This window comes from Triticum urartu, chromosome 7 (genome assembly GCF_003073215.2).
Source record: "Triticum urartu cultivar G1812 chromosome 7, Tu2.1, whole genome shotgun sequence".
NCBI classification, from domain to species: Eukaryota; Viridiplantae; Streptophyta; class Magnoliopsida; order Poales; family Poaceae; genus Triticum; species Triticum urartu.
This window is the reverse complement of record NC_053028.1, coordinates 41,534,675-41,546,010: the sequence shown is the minus strand read 5'-3', so window position 1 is coordinate 41,546,010 and position 11,336 is coordinate 41,534,675. Positions and strand designations below refer to the sequence as shown.

Here is an 11,336-nt window from a genome sequence, read left to right as displayed (position 1 = left end):
GGCCTTGGGCTATTCCTCGTTCGAGCCAGCACAGAAGCGCCACCACCAATCCTACCCTAGGTAGCGCGAGCAGCAGGCTCCTCCGGTCCTCACCGACTCAACCTCGTACAGGCGCTCCACGGCGGCACGGCCACCTCGTGCAGGCACTCCAGAACGCGCGCGCGTGCGGTCGGCAGCCGGCAGGACTCCCGCGGCATCGAAGGCCGTTGAGTGCAGCCGCCAGCTCGTCGTTGGCCAGACAAGTGGAGGCGCCGGCCGGCCGGAGCTAGGATTCGGCTCGCACCGCCGCATGCCGCCACGCGCCCGCTCCAAAATGACCCATCGGCGCATCCAGTACTGAGTGCATCGGCTGTTAGAGCCATAGAGGGCACTTCTATTGCTTTCTATAAGGGCCTTGATAGGAATTGCGATAAGAAAACACACCACCTGCGTGTGGCATTTATCATTTGGGAATATTAAATAGAGAGTGGGATGGCTTGCAGCCAAACCGAACATGCTATTTTGGGACGTGTTTTGCCTTTTCAGATCTTTTGACTGCCTCTTGGTCCATGAAAGATGGATGTTGTTAGTTCTCAGACCTGACGAAGCTAGCAATGGGATCATTGAAATTTGGTTTGGTTTCTTATATCAGCATTGCCCAAGGGGGCGCACAACATTGCAAGACACGCTTTTTATTCGAATACTCCATTAGTTTGGGCGGGTAATCCCCCAGCTTTTAGCTTGCAGGATGTAATAAACAATGCAACTCTTCTGAAGTTTAAATAAAGTGTGCCGTATGGCATTCCCCTAAAAAAAACTTGTTAAACTTATTGTTCACCGCCAGATGTTCTAATATGTATCCACTTCAAGTATATGTATCCACTTCAAGTAACGGTCAGACTAGCGTCTCTTAATTTGACTGTTAAATGATTTCGGAAATTAACACTTACTTTACTGGTACGACACAATGCAAAGCATATTCCATTATGTCAGCAAAATAGACTTTGCACCCCTGTGATGTGCTACGCTTCTACTGGAACATAAAAGAAAAAGAACAGAGGGTGATAATTTAAGGCAGGTACACCATGCTCCCGTTGATTTCAAAATGCACAAAGGCGGTACAATCCATAGATTGCGCTTTATGCACACTGGCCAGCACTAAACATCAATTGCGAGCCTAAGACGTCAATGAAGACACATTCATCACATTCTGTTAGCGAGTTGTTATCAGGTTTCAGCATCTTCCTTACAGCAGCTACCGTTCCATTAGCCGTGCCCAAACTGTTGACCAGGACCTGGACATAGAAGATTATGAAGCTCATCATCAGTTCAAACCCTTCAGCATATGACAAATGTGATCACTGCTAATCAGAAGGGAAAAAAAGGGTTAACTTTACTGACCAGAGATAACTCTGGATTGCTGGGGCATTCCCTCTATCATGCTTAGCTGCCTTCTCAGCTTAGCAATGTGAGCCTGCACCTGGAGGAACAAAAAGGTAACAACTCAAATCACAGGATGCTGTTTTCCACGACTAACTGTTCATGTCTAAGCATATTCTATCAGGTTTGTACGCAAACCATTATATGCAACACCGTGTAACTAAACAAGCAAAATGGAATAAAAGCCACCAGAAACACCACATGGTTTCAAGGTCCCAAATAATTCCTAGTGTGACGTCTCTATGAAAGTGACACCACGAGCAAAGTATTTCCAGTGTTACGGCAAGGATCTGCATATCAGAACGAATGGATGATTCCACTACTAGACACTGGGTTTTCTATTACTGGCATACATCTTATCCTAAAACACATTTGCTGACTGAAACTCTCAGCAGAAGGGAAAAATTATAAGTCTCTACAGCAGTGAACCTTACACGTGTGGCTAGACTATGTCCCATGGGGAAATAACGCCTTCTACCGGCATTGCCAGCTATTATACACACCTAATAAAGACAAATACTACTAGCTCCGATTCTCACCTGTTGACGAGCAGCAGCCAGTTTTAATAGTTCATCTGCTTCAGAGAAGTTTGAGAACCACTGGCTCAGAGAATGATCCTTGGTGTCAAAACGCTTCTTATCATGTGGCATAAGTTCCATAGGACCTAGATGATTTAAAGCTTCAGATGCTACTTCACCATTTCCCACTATGAAAATAGGAAGTACAAGCCAGTAAGCCACATACCTGGAGAAGACAATGTTATACCAGGAGGTAGCCTGGGCACAGTAGCAGCAGGGTGATTTTGCACTCGCAAGAAGAAGGCTTCAGTGGGCTCAGGGAAGACAACTTCATCGTATGTCTCCACTACAACTGGTTTTTTTGTTGATTGAGGTCCAGCGTCCTCTTCCGGATACAACTTAAGCTGATGAAACCTGCATCAGTTGTATCACCTAAGTATTTGCTCCCAAATAAAAAATCACTGTTGACAAAAAGAACTTCGGCACTCACAAGTCCAAGCGCTTCTCGCAGACATCACTGTGAAAATAAAGGGTTATTGCAATCTCAAACTCCCCCCATCCAGATTCGGACAACTCAAAAGGCGGTTGCTCTACAACTCTTGTTGGATTAGTGAAACTTGGGTGAAGCTGAAACACCACACGCTTAACTATGACACTCAGATCCTCATTTGTTGCAGAACGGATGTACACGGTCCATTTGTGAGAGTTGTACCTATAAGGGGAAAGCATTTTTTCTTCAGACAAGTTCTGCTACAGGTAAGAACATAAAAATGTGACACTGCGTTTACAGTTTGAAGTTGTAAACATTTGCTTATTTCATGAAATTAACAAAAATAAGTATCTGTGAGGCAAATGCTTACTCGCTTGCTTTTTTGCCAAGCCAAAACGAAATGGTCCCATAAACAATTGGAAAACTGATCTCCACATCCTTGAGCTTCTTATTCTGTTCAAGGGATTTTGGCAACGATTAATCAGAAAATCATTATAGATTGCATATCAATAGTGTCTAATCATCAAAATAATGATGGATGAAATGTGCAACATTCAATCCTATTGTGTGATTAATCAAACATCATACTTGAGTCTGTAGAAAACTGGAAGATGCACTTTAACAAATGCTTAGTTCTTGCCCTGCTTTTCATGCATAGGAATCAGGTGAGATTTTATAGGGCCACTAAACTTTAGGATAATCTGCTGTTGTTCTATGCAAGGAGATGGTAGCAATTATTATGACAAAAGAATTCTTTACCAAACACATGGTTACTTGCTCACTGACATGCCTATGAAAACTACAGCTTGAAGGACAATAAGGTCTACTCCCTCTGTTCCTAAATGTAAGTCTTTTTAGAGATTCCAACAAGAGACTACATACGGAGCAAAATGGGTGAATCTACACTCTAAGATATGTCTATATACATCCGTATGTTGTAGTCCATTTGAAATCTCTAAAAAGACTTATATTTAGGAACGGAGGGGGTAGCCTTAGCCTCTAACTATGAAAACTACAACAGATGAAATGTGACAAAACTGAATCCTATCGTGCGATCCCTCAAACATCATATAGGAGCCTTTGCATCACTGTAAGATGTGCCCCTATAAATGCTTAGTTCTTGCCACGTTCTTCACGCCTAGGAAGCAGGTAACCTTTATAGTGGACCACCATATGTTAGACTAAGAAGATGTTCTATGCAAAGACATGGTAGCAACTAGCATGACAGGAAGGATCCTCTGCCAAACACAAGGTACTGACTCAGTTACATGCCTAAATATTCCGACCCATTCTCTCAATCCTCGTCAACTTAATCATGGGAATGAGCAGAACAGACCTACATGACAATCCGGTTAAGAAAACAGCATGCAGAGTTACCAAACACATTATCAGATTACACAGCCCGTAACTTAGCGCAACAGTTAAATAGAACTTTGTGTTGGATCCCGTTCTGACCGTTTCCCAACTGCAGCAGTAAACATTCTAGCATCATTCATTTTGCGATTTATTACTGACGGATGCCTAATGTCTTGGATCAAGTAGGCCAGCACACTATAGTCAATTCTGCCTCTCATAAGTCATAATACTCATCAACTCAATTACAAGCACGGGGCAGAACAGATCAAACGTTCCAAATGGAAGTCCACTTGCACACATTTGCCGTCACTTCATTTTTCAACTGCAACAATGAGCATTCTAGCAGCAATTTTCAGAAAACCACATACGAATGATGCGGCATAATTCGTCTGACCCAGGTTAGCCTAGCCACATACTGGCACAGACACGCAGACTACGGCCGTCAAAACCCTAGCTCCCCCCAACCCCCAATGCGGGGCAAGCACGCCGTACAGAAGCTACTGCATATCGAATACAGGAGGTGGGTGAGGGAGGGGAACCTTCTTGTCGGGGTCCTCGGGGGCGCGCGCCGGCTTGGAGCGGAGCGCCTTCTGCGCGGCGGTCAGCGCGGGCTCCCCCGCCGCGGCCGCGGGAGGCGAGTCCGAGAGGATAATGGGAGCGGAAGAGGGAGCGGGAGTGGGTGTAGGCGCAGCCGTGGCCGTGGCCGCCGCGGGGGGCGGCGGCGAGGACGGCGGCTGCTCCATCGGCGGCGAGGGTTTGGGGGTGGTGGGTCAGTTCGCCGCGGCGTTGGGGAGGGAGACGACGGGAAGGTGGTTTGGTTCGGTTCGTTCGGTCGGTCGGTCTGGTCGGGTTGGGTTCGGCACGTTGGGTGTTTTTTTTTTTTTGAGGGGTGGCACGTTGGGTGTTTTTCTGGAGAAAAAAAAACACTTTTTTTAGGGAACGAGAAAAAAAAAACCTAGTATCGTACGTGGCACGTTGGGCTGCGGAATGGCGCGGTACACATAGTTCGCACGGGCCCGGTCCATAGAGTGAGCCCATGGGTTGCCTCGACTGGGCTTTGGTGGATCACTTATAGCCTATAGGTAAACATTAGCTCTCTCTGAAAAAATAGGGCAGTTGTTCCTAAAAAAATGGAAAAAATAGGGCAGTTGCTCAAAAACATATTGAACAAATAGGGCAGGCAAATACACTGAAACACAATATAGGCTATGCCTGTTTCGTAAAGAAAAGGTCATTTCGATTTGTTTTTCTTTTGTAATAATAGCAGCGATACTCAGGCTACGCTCAGTCATAATTATCTGAGCTACGATTTCGGCGACTGATGAGCTGGTTAGAGACCTAATTATCTGAGCTACGCTCAGTCTGCGGCAGCCCTGGTTTCCGGAGCACCAACATGTGGGTGTGAACTTTCAGAAGAAAAGAAATGCCCATGCGGCAGGCCATAAGCGTCACGATGAGCCAAACATTGTGCAGCCTGGACTAGATTTACATGTGCACTTCCCTCGGTTGAAAACAAGAAGATCGACCGCCGACACCGAACGGAGTCGCCGCAGCGAGCAACAGCAGTACGTACAAGGTTGGATGCATGAGAGCAAGTATAATAAGCCTAGTCAGCTAGCTATAACACATGCCAAGTCATTGAAATCCTAGCTGGAAGGGTGAGAAAGAAGGAGAGAGAGCGCAGCGGGCGCTTGATCAGTCGCCGGGCGCTAGCACAGGTTACTAGAAAAAGTGCTTGCATGCAGCGTGTGAACAAGTGCAGCCTTCTTTCCTTCCAATCAAGTGTGTGTCTTCACATGCATATATTAAATACTATAGTCAACCTAATAGCTGGCTTATTATATGAGTGTACTTTTACAAAGGCTATATGTGACATGGCATTAGTATATAGCCAGCAACAGGCTTTATTATTAGCCATGCTCTGATGCGACGCATCCGTCCCAGGAAATTTAAAGGCCGATCCGGCCGGCTGGCCACCAGCTGCTGCGCCCCCCGCCGCCCCGACATGCCACGCCCCATGCGACGTGCGTCCGTGCACCCGACCCACCCCATGGACCTGACCCGAGGAGGCGACGATACACGATTGAGAAGCCTTTCATATATCCCAGAACGCCACCCGTCGCCGTCGCCATGCAGCGATCGATCGCCGCCGCCGGCCGGTGAGTGACTACCCCCATTCATCGATCGCCGAGCGAGATGTCGACGAGACGGGATCAGATACTGAGATGCCAATGTGATGTTGGTGCAGTGGATCTATCTTGATACTAGTATAATGGAGTATGAGCTTCCGGATCTTGCATATGAAGGACCTTTTCCCGGATCCGCCCGACCGGGCGTGTGGCCAAGCAAGCGTTGCTCATCATTTCTGGCAAAATCATAGCTCTTTCTGGTTGGATGGATTGCCATCTCCATCCCATGGGCCAGGGCACGTGGATCCTTCCCGAATCTCGATCAATCCATCGATCTCCAGCTTAGCAGAGTTTTACAGCAGAGCGTACATGTCCACTGTGGAATGCTCTTCTTCCACTGCATCTGTGGATCCATGGAGTCTCGGTCCAAATAGAACATGCCAGATCGGGCCAATCCCGTCCTCTGCTAACTGAAATCACGCATCGACGAGCAACTGCTACCCTATTGGTGCTGGCTGCTGGATACAGTATACAACTTGAGACAGACAGCGATCGATGGCTGCTCTGGCACAGTGTTAAACTAATGGAGACTTGCATATAAGACCACTTAACAAAGAAGAAGGCAATGGAATCATTAAACAAGAGCGGCGATTTTCCTTGGACAGTTGGTCTCTGGATTTCATGCAGGCCACGCAGATAGGCATCGGTTGACTCGACAGCAGCCAGCCAGCCACCATTATCAGAATGCTCGCTGATGCCAATGGAGGAAGACGTGACTCGTCCGATTCTTACACCAAAAAACAAAGAGAAAAAACACGTACGATACGAGACAGTTGTTGCATGACATGGGAGCGAGTATGGATTGGATCATTCGATTCCAAGCTAAGGTAACTGCTACCCTATTGGTGTTGCTTTTCTACCAGCCACCGGCACAGCACTAACTGATATGCAGGGCAGCTATTTTGGCTGTCATGGGCGCCACTGCTGCTCTCGTAGGCCTCGGCTAGCCCACAATCACAAAGGTCCTGCTGTTTCATACGTACCCGCCAGTGCCCTGCTAGCGCATCTGAATTTCTCTGCATATGTTTTGGGACTACTCATCACTATGTAACAGGAGTTTGCTGTGACAGTGCAGAGATGCTGCATCAGCCACCAGCTTGATCGCTTCAATTATTTCGTGTACTACTTCAGATCAAACAATCCCTCCGACTTACAACAATGTTATTATTTCGTATAGTGCTGCTCTGGCACATCGTTATTACAAGTTTACAACCAATATGCTCATATATTGGTTGTAATAACATCTTGTACATTATGAAACGGAGGGAGTAGCTTGTTCGCTTCAAGAGAGTTTAAGCCATGTATATATAATCAGGAGAGACCGGGAACAGGAACCATGATGTTGATGTTAAGAGACGGAACGATATGTGCAGGGCTTCAAGAGGTAAGCATGATCGTTAAGATAGTATTAATGAGATGTGCGAGCTTAAATTAAGGCGAAAGCGATGGTGTGTCATTGTCTTCAACCTGCATGTCTCTTTCCTGACTGAGAGGAAACAATAAAATTTAAGGCAAGTAGATGGATGCATTGGTATGATCGAGTCTTGTACCAACCGCAGCCTAGGTAGCTAGATCTCTGTAGAACAATGTGACCACAATATGTGCGTACACAACAACAACAATCGATATAGTGGCTAGCTTGTCTGCTGCTGGTGTAGCTCCTCAGACTGAAATTGCAACCCAAGCAAAGGCACCCACTTCATACATAGCCCTCCCCTAGCTAGCTACCATTCTTTCCTTGCCCCAAACAATATCTTCTCAAGTAAATCCAGGAGTGCCGGTTTAGGTGGTTGGTTACTACGATTGCAAGTGGGCACAATTGGATTCAGTGGTGGTATCTTCTGAATAAAGAACAGAGAGATGAACAAGTGATGTTTCCTTGCTTGCTAATGAACTGCCGCACGAAACAAAGTCAGATCGGCCGACCGATTGAAACATGGCACCAGCTGGATTGACTTAACGTTTGATATGGCAGTATCTGGATGACTCGACGTAACGTTGACGTTGACGGCAAGAATGTGGAACCATGCTGTTTTGCCTCTGACAGAAAGCCGTGAGAGTGATGACTAGCACGATTCTTTTAGTTAGGACTGCATTCGAGGACTGCACTGCTAGTGCTGCCCGTTGTAGGAGAAGGCTGCGAGCAAAGGTTCTCGAAAGTTGCACCCATTTTCGAACCAATTCCCCTCCACTCCAAACCACGCAAACATAACAGGGTATCGTCAGGTTATTATCAGTCCTGAATCATCAACAACACAAGTTAACAGTGGCCACCACCTTTACCCTTTACCCCACCCTCAAACCCAGAGAACCCGAGAGTGTGCGAGAGAGGCAGTGGAATTCAAATGCCCGTCGTCTCTGGACTCTGGGTCCCGCTTGCATACGCTCGTCAAGCTATCGAGCCAAGCCCACACGGCCGCAGCCGCAGCCAGCAGCCTGCATAAAGAAGCCGCATGTGACCGGGGACCGCGGACCCCGATCACTGCCCGGTGGGGCCAGCGGTCTCCGTGGCCCGTCGGGAAAAGGTTGCCGGGAGCTACGGGCCATACCAACCGGAGGAACCAGAGATATTAGAGCACTACTAGTTGAACCCTCAAACCCTTAAATCTTAAAAGCAGTTTTAAGAGTTGAGTTGTGCCACTTTTTGATACTTTTAAGGGTTGAAAAATAGGGGCAAATACTAAACCCTCAAACCTAACCCGTAAACTGCTTTAAGGATTGGATTTGAGGGTTCTAGTCTTTGCCTCGACCCCAACCTTTAAATCTATCATTTGACATCTCACAATTTATGACAACAAGAACACAATCAATTTCCAAACAAACTACCAAATGACAATCATTGATGCATGGTTTAATAGTTTACATCACAAAATCATCATCTTCCTCTTCTCATCAGCACCATCACCCAAAAGTTGCACCTCGGCGCCATCTCCTAGACCACAAGCGGGCTCCATCAAGCATCTCCATCGGCACCGGTGGAGTCGTACACACCGCCATCATCACTACTACTCATCGGAGTGTCACCTCAAAAAGTAGAGGACGCAACACGGAACATCTTCTTCCTCTCCACGATGTCCTCCTTGTAGTCCTTCCACCATTGCAAATGGTCTTCATCCATGTCCTTCTTGGACATCATCATGTGCTCTTTGTCTTCCACCATGAGTTCTTTCCATCCCTTTGCCTCTTTGAGCTTGATCATCCTCTCCTCCAACTCGGCCTTGCGCTTTGCTTCTTCACGCTTTGCTTCAACTTGTGCAAGCTTGACCTCTTTCTTCTTCTCGGTGATAAGAAGCTTCGTCTCCAATGTCTTCGTTGTCAATTCCTCTCTTGCCTTCATCATGTGGTCCATCTTCTCCCTTAGGCTTGACGCCTCTTCTTCCATCTTCACCCTTAGCTTGCCCTTCTTGTTTCCCTCGGGCTTGCCCAAGTTCCTCTCCTCCTCATCTTCACTATCATCCATCCTTAGCATTGCCGACTTCTTGGGTGCGGTCTCTTGATCTCTCACCTTCCACTTGTCAAAGGTTTGAAGAATTGACCAAACATGCTTAAATGGGAATGGCTTGCCCTTGGAAGCGGCCATCTCCTTGTACCTCATGCCGGCAATTGTCTCCTATCAACCACACATAAATCACATAAGAACCCACCAATATCATCTATCACTTGGTCCATGGCACACACATAATCAAAATAGTGAAGAAATATGTACTCACATAGTCACTCTCCACGGTTCCACTAGGTGGTGCATCTCTCACTTGGTCCATGGCCGCACTCCAACGAGAACAAGCGGGCTTGATCAACTCCCACCGGCCTTGAAGCGACCGGGAAGAGCGATGGATGAACCCACTATTCTTCGGCTTGATCTTACAATAGACGTCCTCGATCCTTTGCCAATACCGTTTACCGGTTTGATCGGTGCCGGTGGTTGCATCCATTCCCACAGCTGCCCAAGCACGAACCAAGAGGACATATTCCGCCTCGGTGTAGTTTGTCGACCGCGCGTGTGGGCGGGAAGCGGCGGTGAATGCCTCCTCCCCTATCTCGGCCACCTCCTCCTCATCATCCCCCACCTCCTCCTCATCTTCCTCCTTCTCCTCCAAGTCGTCACCAACCCTAAAGGGGTCTAGAGGCGGAGCTCCGAGGTCCACCTCCGCGTTTTGGAGGAGGTCCATGAACGAGGATGGTTTTGCCATTTCCTCGAACACCTCGTGCGCGGCGGGAGGAGGTTCGGCGACGGCGGCCGCCGCGGGCTTCTTCCGCGGCTTGGTCACGGCCGGGGACGAGCCGGCGACCTTGGAGGCCGCCCCTCGCGGCCCATGAGAGGCCGCCTTCGGCCGGCTCTTCTTGGTAGCCGGGGCGGGCGGCGGGGAGGCGGCGAGGGCGGGAGCCGGTGCGGGCGAGGCGGGCGGGGCGGTGACGGTGGTCGGGGCAGCAGGAGGTGGTGCGAGGCCCGCCCGCCGCCGCTTGGCCCCGACGTGGGTCGCCGCCACCACGTCGGCGACGGTCGGTTGGGCGGGGGCGGGGGCGGGTGCGGGCGCCGGGGCGGGCGACGCGGGCAGGACGGGCGGGGCGGGAGCGGCGGCCGCGGCGGGCGGGGGCGCGGCGGCGACGGGGCCTTCCATGGCCGGCGCGGCAGCAGGCGGCGGGACGCGGGCGAGAGGAGGAGCGGTTGGCTCCCGCGCGAGCTCGGAGCGAGCGACGAGGAGGAGTGCGGGTTGGGGGAAGATTTTCCCCTCAACCCCTACTTCTACATATTGCAAATTGGTTTGAGGGTTGGACCTCTAAATTTTTTTACGGGTTTGAGGGTTTAGAGGTTCTAGTCTACGGCGTTTTTTCGGCGAAAACTGTAAAAAAGCGGTTATTTTTAAGGGTTTGAGGGTTTGAGGGTCTACTAGTAATGCTCTTAGTCCGGGACGCGACACTGCTCGTGTTCGTCGTGTAGACTGTAGAGGGTTGGCGTGCTCTCCAGTCTCCTGGTCCCCCTTTCGCTTCGCACTGCCACCAACCCGCTCGACAGCAGCAGCAAGCCTCCCTCCCTCGCTGACGGGCCTCCGTTTCCGCGCTCCGCTCTTCCCTCTTCTGCCGGCTCATCATGATCCGTCGCTGCTTCTCATACGGCGAGCGGCGTGAGGAATGGCGGCAAGGATCGAGGAGCGGGATCTAGAAGATGGACTGGACAGGCGGCAGCAGAGCTCCATCGCCAAGCCCAAGGCCGCCCGTACCGGCGCACCTTGCTCGGCACGAGGCAGCCGATCGAGGCGAGGCGACCACGCCGCGTGCCTAAACCAGCCGTCGACCTACCAGCACCTCAGTAATGGCAGCACTACTGGTGCTGCACACATTGACGCATACGCTAGCTGCATACTA

General features: G+C 49.5%; 1 protein-coding gene across 1 annotated transcript; it reads right to left on the bottom strand.

Annotated features, from left to right (window-relative positions):
- Positions 1 to 944: 944 nt before the first annotated feature.
- Positions 945 to 4,633, bottom strand: LOC125523451 (transcription initiation factor TFIID subunit 14b-like). Its single transcript, XM_048688483.1, has 7 exons — positions 4,323 to 4,633; positions 2,798 to 2,880; positions 2,428 to 2,649; positions 2,164 to 2,351; positions 1,959 to 2,083; positions 1,381 to 1,459; positions 945 to 1,274 (listed from the first exon to the last, which is right to left on the bottom strand). The coding sequence occupies exons 1-7, from the start codon at positions 4,524 to 4,526 to the stop codon at positions 1,246 to 1,248; spliced, it is 930 nt and encodes a 309-aa protein (XP_048544440.1). The 5' UTR covers positions 4,527 to 4,633; the 3' UTR covers positions 945 to 1,245.
- Positions 4,634 to 11,336: the final 6,703 nt, after the last annotated feature.